The sequence below is a fragment of the Hipposideros armiger genome, unplaced genomic scaffold, assembly GCF_001890085.2.
Source record: "Hipposideros armiger isolate ML-2016 unplaced genomic scaffold, ASM189008v1 scaffold_217, whole genome shotgun sequence".
NCBI classification, from domain to species: domain Eukaryota; kingdom Metazoa; phylum Chordata; class Mammalia; order Chiroptera; family Hipposideridae; genus Hipposideros; species Hipposideros armiger.
Genome location: NW_017731567.1, coordinates 2,448,827 through 2,473,405, shown reverse-complemented (window position 1 = coordinate 2,473,405; position 24,579 = coordinate 2,448,827). Strand labels below are relative to the sequence as shown.

The window sequence follows — 24,579 nt, the reverse complement described above, 5'->3', positions numbered from 1 at the left end:
AAATTAATCAATGCTTTAGGTAAGCATATATTAGAAGGGCTGGTGATAAAATCATCATAAGAGCAGAAAGCATATAGATTTCTATGATGTACCATACATTATGCAAAACCCCTTACGTACATTATTCCATTTAATCTTTATAGTTATTATTCAAGTGCTATTATTATCACCATTTAAGAACTGAGGAGGATAAGGGTCTGAGGTTTTCAGTGACTTGCCCCAAATTACAAAGCTACTAAGCAGCAGAGCTGGGACTCAAGCCCAGGTCATTTAGTCACTTCACAAATCTTTATCAGCGTCTACTACATGGCAGACATCATCCTAAGTGCTGAGGTTACAACCATGAATAAGCCAAGCATAGATCCAGTCTACCAGGAGCTCAAATACTAAAGCAGGAGAGAGAGCAGGGCCTGGGCAATAAATTATCATGCCTCATTGCTTCAGGGCTTTCTTCCCTGCTTCTCTGAGGTCACATCCAACCCTTTCTCCACTTGGTGACAGAATGGAAGATTCTATAATTTTTACCATAACTGTCACATCCTGGTCCCGTTAAGATACATTTAGGCACCATTATCCAAGAGGATTGATTATATTCAAGCTGCCCCTGGCTGCCAAGGGGAAAAGAATTCAGAGAGAGACACCACTTTCCTATGAACAAATGTTTAATTGGGTTGTTGGAAAAGTCATGACGTATTTTTTTCTATGTTTTTCATTGCAAAAAACGCGTCAGGACTTTCCCAACAGCCCAATAAAATATGAAGGAAATGTGAAGACCCTTGTAGAAATTGTGCCTGTGTTAATGAGTGTTAAGTATAGCCACACGCCTCAGTTATTTTCTTCTTGATGTACACCATTATGAGTGGAGAGCCCTGAGACAGGCTCCCAGGAGGGAATACCCACCACCAAAAGCAATTCTTAAAACCTGGATAATTTCTAGGCTGGTCCTGTCAGGGGCTTGCCTACTCTAGAGTCTCCAACATTCTCTGCCCCTTCTAATTTCTTCATGTATTCCTTCATTTAATAAAATAATTACTCTCCTCTATCAACATTTACTCAGTGATTTCATTGAGTCTCATGATCTTCAATATCACTCTGACATTGATGTCTTTAGCCCAGACTGTACTTCTCAACTCCAGACCCATAGAGATCCATTCACTCAGTTGACAGCTCCTAGATGTTCTATCAGCAGCGCTTCCACTGGGATTTAAGGTCCGTGTGAGCAAGGATTCTGTCCTTTTGGTTCATTCCAGTGTCTACAGTGCCTTAACATAACAAAACCTAGATCCCTGCTCAGTTTTCCGAACACTCAGCTTTAAACATGGCCATGATGGATAAATGTTTTGTGGTAGTGTTCCTGTCACCACTGATATTAGCTCCAAATATGCCACTTAGTGTATTGTCACTAAACTAACCCATTTTCAACTCTATAGGTAACAGATCCCATCTGTTTTGTTTACTTTCTCAAGCACACACACACAGCACAGTAACATCTTATGAATCAGGCATTATATTTTGTATAAATAAAACTTTAGTCTATGTATTCCTTTACAATAGGTCTTTAAAAGTAATTTTTAAATTAACAATCTATTAAAAATATGTCAACCACATCTTACCTTCTGAAATTAAGTAAATGGAATAAAACCTTTCCTAATAATTAAAGATCAAAATTGGTCATTGACTATTTTATTGTTATTATTATTTGCTGTACTATCCTCACATGCCTCTTCAACTTTATGTTCCCTCCTTTGTTCTCAGGCCACCAGCTGTCACTTCTAGAATTTAGAGTTAGAAAATGTGTGTTCAAGTCCTGACTTCATCTTCCTATTTTCATGTCCTTTATAAGTTACAGCATTCCTTCCAACACTAATTTCCTCTTCTAGGGTGACAATATTTATTATTTTATAATAAGAAGAATGTGAATAATTTTGTTTACTGCAAAGAGCTAGCTGTCAAATGTTAGATGTGATTCATGTGGCCCATGGGCTCCTTCTAGGCTGTGCCCTTCCGCCCTCACCTCCATCTGCTTCTGATGTGGAGTCAGAGCTTATTAAAATTGTGAATACAGTAAGGATGGGGACAGTGTTACCGAGAAAGGACACTGTGACAGGTACTTGTCAAAGTGCTGTGTTAGCAAGTCCAGGAGACCATGGTCTGTGCCCAGTCCTGCCACTGATGTGCCCAAGGGTCTGATTACAACCACTAAAGCTAAGGCTCTGTATTTAAATCTGCATTTACAAAGTAAGGGGCTGGATTCAAGTCCACTGTGAATTTGAGCATCACTCTATTTTTTTACTTGGAGCCCTTTTGTTATTAATTTTCTGATTCTTGGTTGGATATGTGATTTCTAGATAAGTGGAACATCATCCTCCCTCTTTTGCGAGACAGGTGGTAGAATAGTTAATTCCCTGAACCCTGGAACCAGACTTCCTAGGGTTCATACTTTGGCTCTGCTACTGTGTGACCATGGGCAAGTTACTTAATCTCTCTGTGCCAGTGTCTTCATCTTGGCAACAAACTATTGTGTGCTGATATGATTTTTATGAATTAATGTATGTAAAGTGCATACACAGAATGAATGCTGTAAAGAGTGGTTTGGTATTATTGTTACCTTTCTAGGGCAAACAGAAGAAAGTTTATCAAAATTCAAAAGAAACACTTTTGTTAGGGCAGTTTTAATATAGTGAACTATGACGGACTCTTTCTTCACCTCTCTCTGTGTTTCACTACTTCTTAAAATTTTCCCTTTGATCATAGTATCTTTCAGCTGTTACCTTCCTGGCAACAAGAATATCCTAGAATATCAATCTTTCTAGTCTGCCTCTATGAACAAGTTCAATCACATTCCTTGTTTCCTTCTCCCCCATCCCAGATTTTTATTGTAGATTTCCTCTCTGTGTATAATGACTGGCAATATAATTTTTGTTTCCTTCATTTACCAAAAAGCAAGTAAGACCCTATCACCTATGCAATAATACCTCTTTCATAAGGGGTTCATGATTTGCTACAGTAATAATATGGTAAATGCTAATATAAACATTCCAGTTAGGTGGTTATATTGGGTTTTCAGAAAAGTCATGACATATTTTTTCTATGTTTTTCATTGCAAAAATGCATCATGACTTTTCCGACAACCCAATATTTTAAAATCTAAGCTGTGTAAAGAGTTATTTATTTTTATAAATAAGGTATGGGCAATCTGTTCATACATGCTGTGAGAAATGGTTCAAGCAATTTTTATCAGAGTACTTATATTTTATAAGTGATTGAATTCAATCACAGAATTGCAAAATATTTCAAGTTCTCCTGGGATGCAAATTGCCATGTTATTGCCAACAACCATTTCTAACAGAAGACATTCAAAGCAATTGGCCATTTTCAAAGGATTTTTCATTTCCCAGGTAATATATGAATTTTAAATAAGATGAAATACAATTGTAAAGGGCATTTTTGGTCCTAACATACCTTCAGGGCCAGAGGTGAAGAAACACATGTTTGTCTCACAAAACTTGGGGGGTTCCATTGTTCAGGATGGTGGAGGATATGTCAGGACTCCCCAGTGTTTCAGATGGATGGGCTGCTTTCCACGCGTGGGCTGTGCGTAATCAACTTGGAGTTAATTGCTCACCCACTCTCGTGTGTGTCTGAAAGTAGCTCCTGGTGGGTGGATGAGTGAATGGTTGTAAAAACAAGAACAGTTCAGGGGGTTCCCAGGCCTTCAGAAGCTTGAGATGAAGCATTTGAACTTGGCAAACTTTAACAAGTGGCCTAGGTTTGAACTCTCCATCCAGAGAAGTCAAATGGAAAAGCAGGAAAAATAAAGATAGTTTGTGTCACTTCCCAGCTCCCCCACTTATCAGCTGTATAGCTGTGCAGACTTGAGCAAATTCCTTAATTCCTAAAAATCTGTTTCCTCCACTTATTATAAGACCAACTCCTTTGAGCCTTAAGAGGAGTGGAACTAAGGAATGGGGTGTCCTGAGTATAAGGCATCCGGTTGATGCTTGTATAGGTTTTTGATGTAGAAAGGGAGGAAAGAAATTGCATCTGTGTCATGTACAATAGCTTTGGAAATCTCCCCCTAGGCAGCTTTATCTTTGTCCTGATGTGTTGGACTTGAACATGAAACAAACAATAATATCTCCTTCTTATTCCAGAATTTCTCAGAGGTACTTTCCAAATGCTGTAGTCAAGAATCCTACAGCATTGCTTAGTGTAAAGCTAAAACCTGGGGTGAAATTAGTCAAACTCACCTCCAATACCTGCCACTGGACCCAGTTTCTAGATAACAACATGTAACTTATCATTAGAAAGTAATTGTTCTCATCACGATGTTATTGCCATCCCGATCAAGTCACTGTTAAACCAATTTAGTGAAGGGTAAACATTAGAAGTAAAGACTCAGAGGGTGTTTTTATAAATGAGATGAAGCAATATATCAATTTCAGCTCAAATAAAATTTGAAAGTTATAGTATTTGTGAGGTTTTTATAATGATAAAAGGATACTTTTTTTTTTAAAAGAGTCATGTTTATTGAAATATGGTCCCACTATTGGGATACTTTAAATAGTTATTCATTTATTTTATTTTATTTTTTTATTGAACACTTTCAGTGTGCCAAATGTGGTGCTGTTATGCCAGTTTAGCCAGTAGTTGGCCAGTGGCAGACACCAAGGCAAGGGCCTACAGTGTTCCCTGCTGTGACAAGGCAACGACTTGTTTCTATATGTGTAGCCTACGTCCTAAACCACCTTCTTAAAAATGTGACATTATTTTTCATAAAATGGTCTTATTCCCTCATTAGAGGCCTTGTTTATAAGCATGTGTAGCAGGAACATGAACTTCATCCTCAAACCAAACCTGGAGGCTCTGGTTTGACCTCAGACAAAGAGAAGTTTGTATAGTTATGAACTGGGCGGTAATAAGCTTCTACTGTATCTTAAGAGAAATTGTGAGAAAGGGGAGAAAGATGACTATTTTTGAAACTCATTCTGTTGTTCCCAGGCGATTTGAATTTCAATTTCTAGTCCAACTGTGTCATGGCCTAAGGGGACCGTTGACTCCGGTATAGAACAACCTCAGCCCTCGAGAGACTTCAATCTAAGGAACAAAGAACAAAAAGAGACAACCAGGAAGCTCAGGGTGTCTGGCTGGGGGAATTTATTGCCTGATTAAAATTAGATCTCTTAGAAGATGCATGAATTAACATACTGTTTATATTCAGCTTGTCTCGGGATGCAAAGGCAGCCCTGGAATGAGCAAATCAGCAAGATATGTGTTCGCAGAAGCTTGGAGATGATTCAGGAGGCCAGGGTTCCACCTGGCTCTGATTTTCATTCCAGACAAACCCCTTAGCCTCCCTGAACTTAAACTTCTCAGTGATAAAATGCGGAAGATCAAACAACCTTTTGTGTTCTTAGCTCTGAGATCCTATCACTTCTACGCCTTATTCTACGTGTTTCTAATCATGTCATTAACCACCATCATGGTGGTCTCCTCAAGGAAACCAGGCACATTTCCCCTGAGGCATTTGGGGGTTCAGTGGCCACCTGGTTTGTGTTTAAAATCTCCTATCCCCTAGGATTTTAGGCCAAAACATATTAACTGTTACCACCTCAAATATCATATTGACTAAACTCATGATCTTTGGTGACAAAAAGCCAGGGATCCAATCCCAGCTCTCTGACTTACTAGCTGTATGACCTTGAGTGAGTTGTTTGAGCTCTGTGGGTCCCAGTTATTTTCCTTACAAAATAAGGCCAATAACAGATATCTCATAGAATTTTTATTAGTATCAGAATGAGATGATATGTAGCCAGGCTTAGAGCAAAAGCTCTCTATAGGGTGATGGTTTTTATTAGCAATCTCAGCAGAATGTCTAAAAAGTTGGACTTGGGGGTGCTAAAGATACCTATCTGTTTCATCGCTAACTAGCCACCTGATGTTGAGCGAGTTACTTAGAAACTCCAAGCCTCACTTTTCTCATCTATGAAATGAGGATGATAATCACTTTCTTGATGGACGTTGTAAAGATTAAATGATATGGTTGACTAGCAACCTATCCAGCAATCACAGGGCAAACTCTGTGAATAACAAGACCGGCTTTTATTGGTGTTGTGCGTCATTTGAATATAGGTGGATATATTAGTCTGCTCAGGCTGCCCTACCAAAATGCCAGAGACTGGGTAGCTTTAACAGCAGAAATGTATTTTCTCACAGTTCTGGAAGTGCTAAGTCCAAGATCAAGGAGCTCACAGGCTTGGTTTTTCTTGAGACCTCGCGCATTGGCTTGCAGATGACTGCCCTCCTGCTGTGTCTTCACGTGGCCTTTCCTCTGTGTGCCTGTACCCTTGGCGCCTCTCTCTCTCTCTCCTCTCTCTCTCTTTCTCTCTCTCTCTCTCTCTCTCTCTCTGTCTTCTTATAAAGACACCAGTTGTATTCAATTAGAGTCCCACCATCATGACCTAATTTAACCTTAATTACCTCCTTCAAGGCCATATCTTCAAATTTTGTAATATCAGCCTTCAGCATACAAATTATACAGGGACACAATTCAACCTGTAACAGGGCCAGACATCAGACTGCAGTAGACTAAGGAGAGCGCAGAAGGTAGGAAATGGACCCAGTGGGTAAAATCAACTTTTCTAAGGCATTTGGCAATGCAGGAAAGGAGAGATGTTGTGGTTATTTTTATCATTATTTCTGTTGGTGTTGAGAGAGCGTGTGGCCAAGTACAAAGAACAGAAGCTTCGGCAACAGGGACTTGGGTGTAAATCCTTTCTCTACTCTTTTCTCCTATATCTAATCTGACCTGTCATTTTTTCACTTCTATGAGACTCGGTATCCATATATGTTAAAAACATGGACAATCACACCTCATCGTGGAGTTGGTGCAAGGATTAGAGCACCTAGCCCATCTGCTGGCATACAATAGGAGCTCAATAAAGGTTAAGCACCGTATTAAACTGTATTAACCCCCCCCTCCAAATGTGTGGTCCTCACTGGTGGCTGAGCCGCATGTGAATTTCACAGTCCCGTGCAGCACCATGCTGTGCGCTCCACAGGGTTTGCCTCCGGAAATCAGAGTCTTGATTGAGTTCGGTGGTGTTGCTTTTTTAACTTATCATAAGCTGGTAATTGCTGATGATTTCAGGTATGCTTTTAGAGCCTGTCAGCCTCCTAGAAATAGAAACAGCGCTTTGGCAGATAGGAGTCCTTAAGGATTAAGGTACCAGGCAGCTGGGGTCACGAGAGAAGAGGCAGGCACTTCAGGTCCGGTGCTTTGACTGCGGCAGGGCTGCTCTTCTTGTCACGTGCACTTAACTCAGCTACGCTGACCCTCCGGCCCTGGGCCTTTCTGTCTCAGCCTCAGCATCTCCAAGTACATGGCAGCCGGGGAAGAGAGTTGGTGGTGTGCTTCCGACGGCTGTGTGGTAACAGGAGCCAGAAGTCAGCGTGTTGTTCTGCTCCTTTTCAGCGGAAGTGTCACTGGATCTAGAGGAGGTTATGTTATGATTGAAAGACGGCTCAGAAAATCTGATTAAAGTTTCCTCTGCTTTTGCCTTTGCTTCTCGGAACAACGCCCAGAGAACACAGTGATTCCAGAGAAGGCACTGAAGGTCCACCAATGGCGCACAAGCCTCCGTCTGAGAAATCATTTTCTAGAGGGCGGCTAAGGGTCAAGGGGCTCCACAGGAAGGGAAACTTTAGCAGCAGCAGCATCTGCTTATTGACTCATTCATTCATGTCCCAAATAGTTCTTGAGTGACTGCGTGGTGTCAGACTCGGTGTCAGGGCCAGAGGAGAGACAGATCTGTAAGATGCTCTCCTGCCTCCAAGGAGCTCACAATGGGAGACAGACATGAACAGACCACAGTGTTATTTATGATCTGCATGCTATGTGAGGGGGAGGTAGGGCATGAGAACCCTGACCAGGAAGCCGTCAGCTCTGTATGGTGGAGCCATTCGGAAAAGCTTCAGAGAGGAGGGTGTGATATTTAAATTGAATCATAAAAGGCACGTACGTTTCAATAGGTGAAAAGGGGAAAGAGGGATATTTTAAACTGAAGAAAGTATACTGTAAATGATTCAGAGACGCTTACATCAGAACCTTTCGATTCGTTGTTACCTATTTATATTAGGTCTGTTCGGTGCTCGCTTTGGCAGCACATATACCGTATTGGGTCTGTTCTGTGACACTGATTCCTGCATTGGCAACTACAATAACTACAGCACAGTCCAATTCACTGGATGAACAGCAATCCTAGGGAGGGCCATCTTTCTCCATTCTCGCTAGCTTGGGGCCCACTGAGTAGAATCAAATTATTCGTTCCGATGAACAAAGGAGAAAATTAAAGGAGCGCCATTTTGACTGTTTTACTTTCTCCATGAAGCCCAGCTTGAGGTCAAGTTTTAATGCCTAATTGCCTGTGATTAGCTCCTTTTATCCTTTTCCCACCCTTTAGACGCACACTCCACTTACTTTCTCATCAATTTTATCCTTGTCAGCTCAGAGTTTATTCTTGGTCTTCCCATGTTTTCATGCCTCTTTTATTATTCTGATCCATCCATCACTATGCTGCAGCTTTTCCATATCACTGTTCCAAAGTAAATTATTATGGTATGGAAAGTACAAAATAAATGTTTGCTTTTACCTCCTCTTCCTCATTTTGACAAACACAATCTTTCCAAGTATTTGCTTCATCACCGTTATTGGTCTTTTGTAAACTCTTTGAGGGCAGTGATGAGGACGTGCCAAGGTTAGCCTTCCCAGACCTTCGTTTCCCTGCTAAGTGAGGGCTCTGGCCCCTCACTGCACTGAGACAGGGTAGTAAGTAGGTACCGGTGTCAGAGAGAGGAGACATTATTAAGTATCAAAAGTGATGTGACTTTTGTAGTCAACATGACTATATTTCCAACTGCCATACGAGACATGCAACTGGAAATGCTAGTGGCCCTGGGACCAGAGTTGATAAGAAGAAGCTGTTGTCCTGAGCCCTCACCCCTCTGAGGTGGGAATCGGTAGCCAAAAGGAAGGAATATAATGGAGGGAAGTCATGGCGTTAGTACTGGGCCTGGATGCTTCTATCCCTGAAGGGTTCCTTAGCCAAGGTGTGGCCTGGGCTATGGCAGGAAGAATTCCTTAGGTTTCCATTGAGCCCCGCTGCAAAGGAGCTGGACCTAATTAAGGATGCTTCCCTTTGAGACCTAAACACCCAGCTCCCAATATATCCCAGTACCTCCCTCGGTTCTATATGACCCTAGGGTAAATATGCAGATGTTCCAGAAGGTTCTTGTGGGGGAAAAGGGCTCTATGAACAAATACCCTTTGGGATCATTTGGGTTAAGCAGACTTCTTTATTGTAAGTCCTCTCAAAACCTTGATATTCCTGTTTTGCTCACAAACTATCTTAACGTTTACAAGATTTCCCAAGTTCATATGGACTCAAAATTCTTTTTGCATAGAGCATATACAAGAAATGACAGTATAAATACAATTCACAAAGTGCAGTGTTTTAGGATGCACCTGTAGCTATGGCTCCCATTAGCTGCAGAATAGGGTTTAGACAGAAATTCCCCTAAGCTCTGGTCCATCTGGTGTGCCCCCCGTGAAGACTGGGTTTATGCCTCTCCAACAGGCAGCTCATTACTCAGCACTTGGTCTGACAACTATTTGTAGTCCCAGGAAAAATATTTGATTTCAGAGGGATCCTCATTGAGCATTAGTAGAGTCTTATCTCCTAAGTACATGATACAAGGGTGATGCTGATTGTTATTGAACTAAAATTCCATTTTTGTAGCTATTCCTTGGTATATGCACCCAAATCCCAGGTTTTAAGAGTGTTCGTGTTTTGTTTTGTTTTTGCACTTCTCAAACTGTACTGGAAAAAAAAATGCTAGTATTGTAATGTGTAATGACTTGAAAGTATGAAAAAAATGTTACGTAGAATTAGCTTAGCTTAATACTGTTAACTCTGGAAAACAGAAAGACCCGTGATTGGCAGTGTGAGAATCATTCCATAAGCTTCGGTGAGCCATGACTGATCTTAAGACTCTATTTTGTTTTTCTCCACAGACAGCGTGGAAGATGAACTGGAGATGGCTACTGTCAGGCATCGGCCTGAGGCACTTGAACTTCTGGAAGCCCAGAGCAAATTTACCAAGAAAGAGCTCCAGATTCTTTACAGAGGATTTAAGAATGTAAGAATTTTCTCTCTGATTTTACCTTCACCAGGTTCTCAGGGGAGTATTGAGACATGAGGGGGGAAAGGGTGACATATACAGTTTGGTGAGAGCTCTATCACATGTACATTTCATGCCAATCTGTCCTAGATGTGAATATTGTCAATACCCATTTGAACTTTGATTCACTTTGGCACCCCAGTGCGCATACAATGTAGGTGTGCATTAAACAGGATGAGTAAAAAAGAAAGGTTTACTCAGTTCAAATCTCAGTTGGAATTTATTTTTTCTTTTTCAGTTATAATGACATCATTTCAATAAGCTCCAATGGTCTTCTTCATTTTTAAACTATATTCTGGTGCTTGACTTGAATATTGACGATAGATTGGGGTGCATCAAGGAACTTCATTCCTAGCATTGGAGAAAAGTCACAATAAGTTTGATAGTCTCTAAAACACCATGCTGCAAATGACTCTAGACCATAAGTATTGGTAGGTGGTCCCTACATCCAGTTTTCTGTGGTCCAGATGTGACTATGATACTGTTTCCTGAGTGAATCATCTTCAAAAGGAGTGATAGTCCGTGCATACCAGAGAGTGAAGATTGACAATAAATGATTGGTCCAGGCAATCTATCAGGCACACGCTTATTGAACCCTTGGTATGTGAAGGTATATGAAGCCAGATACTGCAGGTTATTCAAAAGCCAGAGAAGAGAAGATTCTGCCCTCAAAGAGCTTATGGTCAGAATAGGGAGAGAAGACTTGCTATTTTGAATCTATTGGAAAGCAATTCATCTTTAAAAGTATCAATAGTTGTGTATCAAATGGCAAGCATAACCCAACATGTATTGTGTTCTCACACATGTGTAAACCATAGTTGTTATAGGGGCCCCTTGAGATCTAAATTAAATTGCCTTGATTCCACCCCAAACCCGTGCCCTAAGAGCCCTTACTCCATGGAAGTAAAAGAGTATCAGAGAAGTCTATAGTGTCCAAAGATTTCTGCCAATTCCAGCCTCTTCAAATATGACCACTTCAAATACATCTTCTGTCCAACCTCATGCAGGCTATATGAGAAACTTCACCACTTCTCTTATATCCACACACACAAAAAAATGCTCAGAGAATTTGTAACGCTAGTTGACCTTTTCAGAACATACTTATAGGGTTCCATCGTGCATATTGCAGACAGCCTTCCACCATCTCTCTGATCCCACGGGGTCTCTCTCTGTCCCATTTCTGCTCCTCACCACTCTCCTTGCCTGCACTTTCTAAATTCTTCTCTCCTCATTACTCCATCAAAAAACCTAGCCCTCTGCTAACACCCAGGCCCTTGTGGGGGTCCACTGGGTGGGGAGGGGGGAGACATAATAGAGATGGGTGTTTACTATACAGACAAGACTCTCATTAAAAGGAATCTAGATGACCCATATAGATAAACATGCATAAAGAAGAAGAGGCTTTGAAAATTAGGCTAGAAAATTATCAGTTAGGCCTAAGCTGCCACAGTTTGCAGACTTCAGAGTGAGCAAGACTTACAATGAGACAGCTGCACTGACCACTAACAGCAGCAAACCACTGAGCGGCAAGGCTGGGAAAGGAGAGAAGTGAAAAAGACCAAGTCTTGGCCAAAAATAAATGTTAAAGGAAGGCTAATCACAGAATAGAATTTCAAATGCATTCCTGTGAACATCTAAACTCTTTTGCTCTAATTCAAAGATCTTGTAGTAAGAAAACATTCCTTTTTTAACATTGGATACAGAATGGTTGTTGAATAAAGGAGAACTTAATCCAACCTCCCAGCGTCCCTGTATTCCTAGATGGCTGTTACATTACCACCCCACTGCCATCACCGTAGGTCTCTCCATGTGGGGTCTGGAAGCTTTTCATCCCATTTGTTGCAAATTGAAATCATGATTACTGCCATCATTAATCTTAGGATTGGCATCCCTGCAGCATGTCTTCTCCAGGTAGCAGTTCAGAAAATATTGGCCAGGCTCCAAAGTCTGCATCCCTTCCTCTCGTTCTTCCTTCCTTCCTTCCTTCCTTCCTTCCTTCCTTCCTTCCTTCCTTCCTTCCTTCCTTCCTTTGCATAATGGTCCTCTTTTTTTTTCCCTTTTCTCCCCTCCCTCTCCAACTTTTCTTTCCCTCTTTCCTACTTTTCTGATCCCTTCTCTCTCTCTTCATTCCTCCATTCTCTCCCTATTTTTTTACCTCTTTGTCTCTTCCTCTTGTAAATTCTTGTCTCCTTTCTTTCATTTCTTCCCCTTCCTTCCCCTTTCTCTATTTTTCTCTTTTTTCTCTCCTCGTTTGCTCTGACCCCTCACCCTTCCCATGACATAAATTTACACCAGACCTTATGTGCCCAAAACGTATTTTATATGCTTCTTTAAAAGAAACAATTTCACAGTTTTCTCAGAAAATATTAATCAATGCCTCTGATAAATCCAAACAAGAGTGGTCTTTTAATTTTTGTTTATTTTCCCCTAGTCAAATATACAACTCAATAAAAAATGCCCTAAAATAAAGCAAGAGAGACACTTAAGCAGGTCAACAGCACCCATGTTTTACAGGATGGCAGCAATCTGAACCAGCTTGGCATCAGAGAAAGTAAACCAACTACCTTTGGTTTCCTGAACATCAATTATGTCAAGCCCTGAAGATCAAAACTTCATTTCCCTAGAACCAATTAAGATATTTATTTTTAATGAAACCTTTTGAAACTCCCCATATTTTGATTAAAAGGATAAAGTATTCATCAGCATCTTAAAATAGTCACACTTAGATCGGAGTGGCTGAACATAACAAGGCGCCTTAACAAGTTAAGATAACCAGAGTCCCCCTGTCTTTCTTTAGCACTATATCTCTGTAGCATCTCCTCATTTCCAACACAGATTATTAATAAAATGAGGTATGGGAGAAAAGAGAGTGAGAGAGAATTTATCAGCCCCTCACCCTGTCTTACCCACTGCCCACTGAGTCACCTCCATATTTTTACTTCTCTTACCACAGGCTGAACTGAGTCTCTAAAAGTAGGCAACTGATAGAAATGGAGACTGTAGCACAGTGTTACTCAACTCTTAGCATGCCTCAGAATCATCTGGAGGGGTTGTTAAAACACAGATTTCTGGACCTCAGACCAAAAGATGATGAGTGAGTAGGTCTGAGGTTGGGGCAGAGAATTTGAAGGTTTCCTAAGTTTTCAGGTGACACTGACGCTGCTAATCCAGGGATCACATTTTGAGACTCACTGGCATAGTGCCAACAGCATAACCTTTGGTGTCGCTCATACTTGGGTCCACGTCTTAGGTATTTAGGCAGTTCCCTCTGAATCAGTGACCTGTATGTCCTTGTCTCTATGAATTTGGATAATGATACTTACATTACACAGGTTTGGGTTTTTTGTTATGCTTTTTGAGATATTAAGATAACAAATCTGAAGTTAAAGAAACAGGAGCTTTTATAGTATGGCCCCAAATAGTCAACCTCAATATTGTTTCATCAAAGTGGGTCGGTTATGGTTGGCCTACATACCTCCCAGGCAGGGTTTTGGCTTTTGAGCCACATAACTATGTATTAGGAAGGATGCAGAAAAATATAAGGTATTATCTACACACCAGTGGTCTCAAACTAAACTGCATGTGGCAATCATCCGGGGAGCTTTAACAATTACAAACAGTTGGGTACCATGTTTGGCGATTCTGAGATGGTTGCTCCAGGAAGAAGCTTGAGCATCAGGATTTATAAAGCTCTCCGGGTAATTATAATGTGCAGCCTAGGCCGGGAACCACTGGACTGAATGTATAAGATCCTAGGTACAGGTGATTCAATCACAGAAAGAATTGACCTAATTGCAATGAGTCCTATCATGTCAGATGTCAATGGTTAGACTGGCTACATCGGAACCTTATGAAGTCTTTGGTGGGTGTGATTTTTGTGGGGGTGGGAATAGCAGTAACGGGTCTTACCTCCAATGATGCTGATTCAGTTTAATCTGGGGTGATGCTTAGGAATCCTTTTATTTTCTTTTTGAACTTTTTAATTAAAAAACAAATGTTTCCATTTTAACAGATAGCTAACAGAAGGCCACATTTGAGAACTACTGACCTGGAAGGGCATACAAGTATTGAGATATAGATATAGATATATGGACACAGAGATATAGATATATGATTCATAAACTTGCTTTGCTTCTGTCTTTCAAAATCAAGCAAACTTTAGTTCAATTTTAGGTGATCATGAATGGTCTGCTGGAGCATTAACTTTTAATATGGCTATGCGTCTTTGGCATTTCCTCTCATTGATTAATAATTTATAGCATATTCTTCCCATCTTTTAAGACACAGCATGACAGGTAAGTGCACATAGTTAGGCCTGTATATTCTGGATACATGGCTTCTTCCTGCACTAAATCTTTCCCTGCTTCCTTTTCCTTCACAGCCTTGAATTATATTCGGTTTAAGTATCCATTAAATTCAAATGTATCTTCAAAAGTATCGCTTTAATACTTTTCAATGTTCTTTAGCCCTAAAAATGCTAAGGGTTGATATCCTTTTTACCTGAAAGGAAAGATGCTTGTATTAGTTTTCTACTGTATATAAAAAATCACCACATATTAGTGGCTTAAAAATTGACACATATTAGTGGCTTAAAAAAGCATATTTATTATCTTATAGTTTGAGGATCAGGAGTCCAGAATAACTCAGCTGGATCCTCTGCTTGGGATCTCACAAGGCTACAACCAAGGTGTTAGTTGGGCTGCATTATTTTCTGGATTCTGGGGGTGCTCCTGCAAGCTCACATCGTGGTTAATAGAACTCATTTCCTCATGGGTATATTTCCAAGATCCCCCACTCGCTTGCTGGCTGTCAGCCTAGGGCCACTCAGCTCCTAGAGGCTTGCCATAATCCTTTGCCAATGGCCTGCTCACAGGCTCTCCCAAAACATGGAGGCTCACTTCTTCCAAGCCAACAAGGGAGAGCCTCCAGTCTGCTAAAGCAGTCTTGTAAAACGTAACATGATCATGGGCGTGGCATCTCAGCCCATCACTTTTGCATATCCCAGCACTCAAGGCCAGGAGATTAAAAGGGGCGTGACTTATTGGATGTCACCATAGGGTCCATCACAGTGGGGAAATTAAAAGGGGCGTGACTTATTGGATGTCACCATAGGTCCATCACAGTGGGGAAATTAAAAGGGGCATGACTTATTGGACGTCACTATAGGGTCCATCACAGTGGTGTATGTGAGGAGGCAGCAACACTGTGGAGTGAAGCAGCTGAATTTTATCCCGTGTCACATCTTAAGCACAGTTAATACCCACCCTCAGTGTTGTACCTGTAATTCACACATCTCCTTGGAGATTTTACCCAAAGCAGCACCAAACTTTTCCTTGGTTTCTATAAATTTTTATACTGTGGCCAAAGGAACCAGCAGGTGATAAAAGTTTTTTGATGGGGTTTTTCCACCCCACTTGTGTTTGTGAACTCACTGTATTAAGACCTTTAAAAATAGATCATGGGAACTGAGGACAAAATTATAGGGATCTACATTTTTGACAAAGTACATTTACATAAGAAGCACTAAATCCCGCTTCTGGTGGAGAGGGGGAGCTTAGCACATGCATGAGGAAGAGTGGGAAAAGGTGGTTAGGACAGAGAAATAAGCCGCTAATTGTACAAGGCAATTGTTCTTTTGTTATAAGCCCTCGGAGTTATTCTTGAGGCTTTCATAGACTGATTGTGTGACCTTCAGTAAATCACTTCATCCCTGGCAGCTTCTGTTTCCCTGTCAGCAAATTAGGGATTAAGATCTTCCCTTCCAGTCATGAAGGGGGGTAGGTAATAATTGGTTTTGTTCTACTCTTGAAAGACTCAGATAAAAATCTTTCTTAAGTGCAAAGTATTACTCATGTACTTTAGAATCAAAGTGTATATACAGAGTTAAAATGTTATTTTCTGTGCCCTAACAGTTTTCTGTCAGATTTCCAAGAAACAGGGCTTTCCCAGGAGAAGGTTGTCTACAGGTCTAAGCAGGTAAACATGGCTGCCATTCTGGCTTTCAAGGTCTGGCATGGTGCAAGTGCTCTCCTGGGTTCAAACCTTTCAACTGTCATCTCCTACCTTGGCAGGTAGATTAGCTTCACTGGACATCAAATTCTCCTTTGACAATTTAGGATGTTAGTACCCAAACGATGAGAAATGTTTTGTATAAGCCTTTTCGCTTAGACATTAACCACTTAGACATGTGGTCAGTAGACATTAGAGCTCGCCAGCTCTTTCCTTTTCTAAGTACTAAAGTAACTAAAATTCATGATGAAGGTGCCATGATGTCAAGTTCAAGTATATTACCTTAAACATCAGCTTGTATTAAATATATTCTATGGCATTTGTTTACTTCTTGGTTTATTTGTTTTATTTTTATTTTAAACAAATTAAGTGTCATGCTAAGCAGTTGAAAGCATACAGGGGATGTTAAATGAAATACGTTTCTATCCTTCAGCAATCAATATCCCATTCCATCTTGACGGAAGCAACCACTGTCAACTTTCTTTATTCCTGCATGTGTTTTTTTTCTTTTTCTTATGTGCATATATTTACATGTGTGTTGGGATGTTTTTGACACAAATGGACTGATAGTGCACATATCCTACAAGCTGATTATTTTTACTTAATGAGCAATTAATTGTAAACATTTAATTTTATTGTTAAACAACCATGTTGGTCAGAAATTCCCTGTTTTGGGACACTTTGGTCAGTGTGTTTGCTCACCAACTCTCAGCTTCTATTTTGTTTATTTGGGAGTCCCCATATGGACAGCAGCAGTTTTCCACTGCCCTTCTGCCCCACCCTTGTTCCAAAGAGAAACGTTCCTGTAAAAGACTGTACCAGTCTTTCTTCACAGCACTACCCACTCCCCTCCCCACACCATATAAAAGAGCAAATAAAATAAAAGCAAAACCTTTAGAGAAAAAGAACATAAAAATAGACTGAGGTCCTATATTTCTGTTTAATCTGTGAGCTTCCTAAAGTCCTATAAACTTGATTCATCTTGATAGTCCCCTCTTAATTCCAGGCATAGGGCCCATTATACCACTCAGTACCTGACTTTGAAATGAAAGTTCTAGGCTTTACTCACAAATAAAGTTCATCCTACATTGTCCATACAATGCCTACCTTTTGAAATATCTTTTACTTTCATTAAGTGAAATGTGTGTGCAGGATATTGAACTCATCTTTGTCTCCTAAACCTGTCTTCTCTCAGTAAATGTTACCTCCATTTATCTGATCACCTAGGAATGTCTTTCTGGGCTCTCCTCTCAGGACCTCCTGCATCTAATTAACCTCCAAGCTTGGTCAGTTTTCTAGTCTTTGTATCTCTCACATCCACCCCTTCCTTTTTCTCTCATGTGCATCTCATCTGTCATCTCATCTCATTACCACAGTGGCCTTCCAGTCTTCTGGCCTCCAGTCTTGTCTTCCTCTGAACAGTTCTCAGTGCAGCTGAGAGGATCATTCTGAAGTACAAAGAGGATTCTTCCAGTTCCTACTTAAAACCAACTCATTGCTCTCTACTGCCATTAGGAAACAGACTCAAGAGTTGTATACATTCATCCAACAAATACTCATTGAGTGTCTACTGTAAGTCAGACCCTGAGTTAGATGCTCTCTGGACTACAATGACCCAACGAGCCCTTGACCAGTGAGCCCTTTCTTACTTTTCCACTCTTACCTCTCACTATTTCCTGTTCAGTTTGCTCCAACCATAAAGAACGTCCTGCAGTTGATGAGTTTCCCTCTGAGGGGTGTCGACCTGTACTTTTCCTCTTTCAGGGAATGCTTGTTCCCATGACTGCTTTATCTTTCACCAGGCAAATCACTACACCTTTTCCACATCTCAGTTTAGACTTTATTTCAACGATTTATTTTTTTTTATCATTCTTTCTCTGAATGCTGAATATGGGCCCATCACTGTACTAGGTATTTAGGATACACAATTGGGAAGGGGGCTGAAGGAGAGGGATGATAATTAAATAAGCAAACAATTAAATAACGAAATCCATGGTGGTGATCAGAACTGTGGTAAAAGCTGTTATAGAAAGACAGGACAGAGAGCTTATTTGTTTGTTTGTTTGTTTGTTTTTGTTTTAAAGTTGCAGAAAATGAGTTTATTAGAAGAAAAATACATTTCAAAGAAACAGAAGCAGGCCCGAACAGTAGTAGAGAATGGCTCAAGGGCCATTATTAGAAAAGAAAGCACACTCCAAAGAGTTTGGAGCGGGCCGAGCAAAGGAAACTCAAAGGGCTCAAGGGGGCCCAGGGCCAGGGCCAGAAAGTCATTATTTGGAGAAAAAGTACATCCCAAAGCATTTGCAGCAGGCCCAGAGCAGATGCAAGGCTCAAAACGCTCAAAAGACCCAGAGAGCTTATTTTGATGGGAACGTTAGAGAAGGGTCCCCTAAGGAGATGTTACTTAATTTAATCTAGAATATCAAGAAGGACACAGCCATATGAAGGTAGGGAAAGAACATTTTAGGCAGAGAGAACAGCCAAAACCCTGAGGCAGGAGTGAGGCAACAGTGTCTGGGACTTAGAACATTAATTTTACTTTATTATTTCTAAACTATTGAGAAACTACTGGCTTTAGAAGGGCCAGACACAATATAGAGTAATGAATTTTATGGCTCTGGCAGGCTACTCTAAGTAAAATGGAATATAAGGGGCCAACATAAAACAGGGAGACACTTGAGGAAGCTGTTTTAGGAGCATAAGGATGGAAGTGTAGCTCAGACTGGGAGGGTAGTACTAGAGGAGAGAGATGACTGGTTGCAATATACGACGGAAGCTGAGCTGAGTGGATCTATCGATGCTTCGGATTGAAAAGGTGAAGAGAATTGAGAACTCAAAGTTAATTTGCAAGTTTGGGGGTTGAAAGAATTATATGTGGAAAAGCTTTCTCTGTAGAATAGATTTGGAAATCCCCCTAACGTGTTCTGATCATTGCACTGACTTAGGGTTTCCTTTTGTTCCCTCTCCTATTCTGTAAGGTCCCTGAGGGCAGGCACTGAGTGTTCTTTACCTCACTATCCTCAGCTCTTCAGGCTATGCCTTGTATATAACAGATAATCAAAAAATGTTTGTGAATGGATAACCCCAACCAAAAAGTTCAGGGAGTCATCCCAGATAAAATTTTTATCTTCCCCTGGCTTCCCCATTTTAGTTTCCTCCATAGCTACCCAGTAAGTTTGAAGAACTATTAATTCACTTGGGAGATGGGGGGTGGTGGTGGGGGTGGGAATCTAGTGATATGGGAAGTGAAAGAACATGGATCCTCTTGTAAAGAGCTACCTACAATAGCTTGGCACATTTGTTAGGTTTACCAAGTGCTCTTCAAAAAAGGTGAAGGGCAGTCTCATTTGGTAATGGGGAACTTCTTTTGATTCTATTGCAAGAGTGTCCAAAGCTTTCATCCAGTAAATTATCCATGTCCTATAATGCTCATCAAGTATTCTGTCAAATGGGTAATGGCATCTCTGTGGCTAAAGAAGCCCTCGATATATTTAAAAGGAAGAGATAGGGTGATGGCACCAGCAAGTCCCCGAATGTATTACCCAGGGTAGGTTCACCACTGTATTACGCAGCCCCAGTATTTAGGTGGCTTAACACAACAAAGGTCTGTTTCTCTCTCATCTCCCAATACCATGTGGATCATTAAGAGTAGGGTTCGTGGCGGAGGCTATGCTCTACCCATTTGTTGAAGACACTCCTTCCATTTAGTGGTTCCATTTCTGCCTAGCACCTCATCACCCTCCAGTGGGTCACCCATGTCTGTCTGTGTTCAAGAGAAGAGGGAGAGCAAAGAAGAATGTTTGGAGCATGTTAGGTCTGTCCTGGAGTGGCAGACATACCTTCTTCCCACATTCCACTGGTCAAAACTCAGCCTTATTGGCCCTGCCTGACTTCACAAGAGACTGGGACATATAGTCTTAGGAAGAAAATAAAATTCAGCTCCTCCAAATGGGAAAAGGCCTGGAGGGTATAATATCAGAGGTTCCCCAAGATCAAATTGTGTCAGAGGTTCCCAAGATCACCTTCAGGTTCATTGACTTGCTAGGAGGACTCACAGGGCTCAGCATGTAGTTATGCTCACAGCTGATCTATTATAGCAAAAGGATACAAAGTAAAATCAGCAATGGGGAAAGGTGCATGAGGCAATGTGTGGAGGAAACCAGACTCAAACTTTCAAGAGTCCCTTCCTAGTCACACAGGATGTGTTTAATTTCCCGAGCAATGAGTTGTGACAGCACATGTGAAACATTGTCTGCCAAGGAAGGTAGTTAGGTACTCAAGGTCATAAGTGCTCAAGGCTCTTGTTGGGGCTGGTCGTGTAAGCACCCGCTGTCTAGCATGTACCAAAATTCTAGACCCTCAGAAGCAAAGCAGGTGTGCAGGAAAAACCATATTGATTACGTGAACAGTTTAGGTACAGTGAATCATTCCTATCAGGGGATAATGAGAACCCTCCTAAACTCCATGTTCCTAGATACTGGCTCTTATGGACTGAACTGTATCCCTCTAAAATTCATATATTGAAGCCCTAACCCACAAAGTGACTATACTTGGTGACAGGGCCTGTATAGGAGTAATTAAGGTTAAATGAGGTCATAAGGGTGAAGCCCTAATCCAAAGGACTGGAGTCCTCAGAAGAAGAGACACCAGGGATGCACAAGTGCAGAGGAGAGGCCACAGGAGCACAAGAGAAGGCGGCCATCTGCAAGGCAGGGAGAGAGGCCTCAGGAGAAAACAAGCCTGCTGGCACCTTGATTTTGGACTTCCAGTCTCCAGAGCTGTGAGAAAGTAAACTTCTGTTGTTTTAATTACCCAGCCTGTGGCATTTTGTCACAGTGGCCTTAGCAGACTAATGGACCCATCAAGGGCCAGCCTTGTAAGCAGAACTTTCTAAGGACAGCAGGCTCAGTCTTGCAATGATAACTCTTTTTTACACAGAAACGCACATGTTTTGGATGAAAAACGACAATGTGATTAGATTCCAGTCGTGGCTACCATCGGGCCGTATACTTGACCTCTTTGGGCTGCACTTATCTCATCTGCAAAACTGAAAAAAAATAGCATCTCACAGATGCTTTGCAAATGTAGTGAATATAAAGCACAGAGTACAGAAACTGTCTCATGATAACACCCAAAATACAGCTATTACCATTATTATTATTATTATTATTATTATTATTATTCCTTCTACCATTATCATCATTAGTACCACTGTCATCATACTGCTCCCCTGAATTATGTTAGTATCTGGAAGCTCTTTCTTAAAATGTCTTTGCCCCTCACCCTTACCTAAAGACAAATTGGGAAATAGTGCACTTTATTTTGGATTGATTTTATGCTGCCCTTGACACTCTTGGAAAAACTGACATTGTCTTCCTTATAATGAGCTCCTTGCTGCGATTTTTATCAAAATCAAAAGAGATGAGATAATTTCTGATATTTTCAACCTAGAAAGCAACCTAGAGATGTAGGTAATTTTTAAAAACAAGTTAATAAACACAATCCTTATATAAGACAAATATTCGCTAGAAGCATTTCTAAAATCTTTTAAGATTTTCTATCCATTTATCTACAGCAATCCTATAAGTAAAACCACATTTCATTTTTCTCTGGAGTCACAGGTAGGTTGGTCCAGGCTGATGGGGCAGCTCTGCTCCATCAGCACATTCAGGGATCTAGGTTCCTTCCGTCACATTTCCCTGCTCCCCTTGGTGGCCTACCGTCCCCATCTGCGTTGTGTAAAGTAGGTCACTTTCATGTTCATGTCTGGGGGAAGGCAAAAGAGCCATAGACCAGGATCAGGTCACCTATCTTGGTTTAAAGGTAGCACAAACATTATATACATCACTTTCACCTATACCCCAAGAGCTCGTTAGTCACATGAACCACTCAGCTCCAGTGGAAGCTGGGAAATGTAGTCTCTAGCTGGACAGTAGGATATGTAGATAGAAGGAGAAAGTAGATTGGAGGACACAACTAGCACTCTGCAAAAGTTAGTAAAAAACCCTCCTATTCAATTTTTCCAGAGACTATACTAAAGATTTCCTAAGTTAGTTCAGCTGACCCTCCTAAGACAATTTCTTTTCATCTGGGAGCAATGTATCGATATTTCAAACTCATATATATCCCTTAAAAGATCAATATTTTAAAAATAATAGTAATAACTCTCTGTCTGCTGAATGCTTTGAGGTTTCCTATCTCCCTTAGCACTGTACATCAGAAATTAATACATAACAAGTTCAAGAGGAGCTTCATCCAAGGAGGTTTGCTAATACAATTTGTTGTGCATGGAAACAAATCTTCACAGCACAGAACCCAAGTACAGGGTGGTGGGAAGACTGCCGATCTCCTTAAACAGCATTACTCCTTCTTAGTATTTTTGGAAGAACTAATTGGTTCACACAAATATGTCACTGGGAGCCCAATAAATATTTTTTTAATTCAGTACATAGTCTTTAAAGAAGCTGCTGTGCAACTTTGGATGGTTTGTGGTTAAAACTAGAAACAAATCTGAGGCACCATCCATCACTGCAAGCGACTGGCAGTGAGCGTACCCCCTAAAGCCCGATCATTTTCCATTTGTGTACACTTCCCACTTAAATAGGTTCATTAATATAAGCCTAACTGGCAATTACTCTGTGATCTTGGCAGGAATTAAGATTTTCATTAAAATAAAGGAAGTTGCCAAAACTTTAGAAGCCTTTCTAGGCTACATTTAAGTTGAGTATATTAGACTACAAATTCTCTTAAATCTGTGTTGATTCATTTAACTTGAGGGAACTACAAAGAAATGTGCCAAAATAAAATGAGCTAGAATCAGTAATTTCCTTATCTATGCATATTATACTAAAGTAAAATTATGATTAATATATGACATTCCAACTCCCCCAGATTTTTAGGAGATTGAGTCAAAACTTCTCACCTTGAGCACCTTCTGGTTGTTACTCCTTTCCACAAATATATATGAACTACCAAGTCTTTATTGAATACTAACTGTATATTAAGGAGGTCGCTGGTACTGGGTACATGTTAATGAATAAAAGAGAATTGTCCTAAGCTCATAAACACTAGAGTCTATTGTAGGAAGTGTAAAATTAACAAGGAAGGAAAAAAATAATTATAACTCAAACATCGTTTTGGCCCTTTGCCCAATCCATTTTGTCATAACAACATGTACTCAACTGTTGGAAACCCCTGGTCGTTTGCAGAAATCAAGAATTCACAGACTCAGAAAAGTAGAAGAGCAAGGAAAGTTTATTCAAAAAGAAAGACGCTGGCATTAGAAGTTGCCAGGGGCAGAGCCTTAGAGTGGACAACTGCACCTAACTTTAGGTCAGCTTTTTCTTATATAAAAAGGGTAGATAAATTTCCTTGCAGCAGGAAATGTGACATATAGACTGAGGTCATTTGATTAACATATGTTGGTTATATAACTCGTCTCTTTCTGCACATGCTTTTACCGAGAATGCATACAGAAAAAACCACGGGGGGGGGTGGGGTGGGGACAAGCCTTAATATTCATTTTATTTTAATTGTATTATGATAAGACTAGAGTTCAGATAGTGGCCAGGCTTCATAAGTTTGTGCATGTGTTAGGAAGCAGCTAAATCCGGTTGGATCTTATCTCCTCTTTCTAAGGGTGTTTGGACATCTTGATTTCTTTCTAGGGGGTGAGCCTGGGCAGTTCCTGGGGAGAGGATACAGGCCTGGGCATCATCCTCTTTTATTAGGGCTCGCTTTTATTAACTCATTTTTGCCTCATCACTCACCATGCAGAAAACTTTAAACAATATAATCTACAACTAATAAATGAAGATGTGCCTTTAACACTACTGGGGAACACCAAAGGACCATTCCAGTAGAGTATATAATGTTACTCCAGAAGATTAACTCACTGACTTCTTAAGTCCCTTTTTTCTACTGTCCAACAATCCTTAGTTAACAAAGAGAATGTTGAGAGTGAGCTGAAATATCACCTATCACATCCTTCAGGCTGATGGACCTTATTTTTTAAGCATTGAAATAGGTCAACAAGGAAATAAACAGAACTATTTTTTTAATGTCATTTTCAACCACTGTAGGTAGGCCAATGAACAACCTAATTTCTGTTTTCATTTTTAATATATCGCCTATTGACCTTCAAAATATTCTGAAGAAAACCTGCATAAGACACATGTATAATATGACCAATATAATACACATCACAGATTCCACAACACTGAGGAAGGAGATTATTTAATTTTTCAAAAATGTAAGCCAAGAGAGTTACTGCTATTTGGCATCACACTTAGTCCTTAACTTCTCAGAAGCCAAGTTAACTTTTTTTTTTTT

General features: G+C 40.5%; 1 protein-coding gene across 1 annotated transcript in view; it reads left to right on the top strand.

Annotated features, from left to right (window-relative positions):
• Positions 1–24,579, top strand: part of KCNIP4 (potassium voltage-gated channel interacting protein 4) — a 141,805-nt gene that overhangs the window by 14,593 nt on the left and 102,633 nt on the right. Inside the window, exon 2 of the mRNA XM_019654264.1 lies at positions 10,073–10,197. Coding sequence (XP_019509809.1) covers positions 10,096–10,197 — 102 coding nt within the window. The 5' untranslated portion in view covers positions 10,073–10,095. The remainder of the gene's footprint in view (positions 1–10,072; positions 10,198–24,579) is intronic.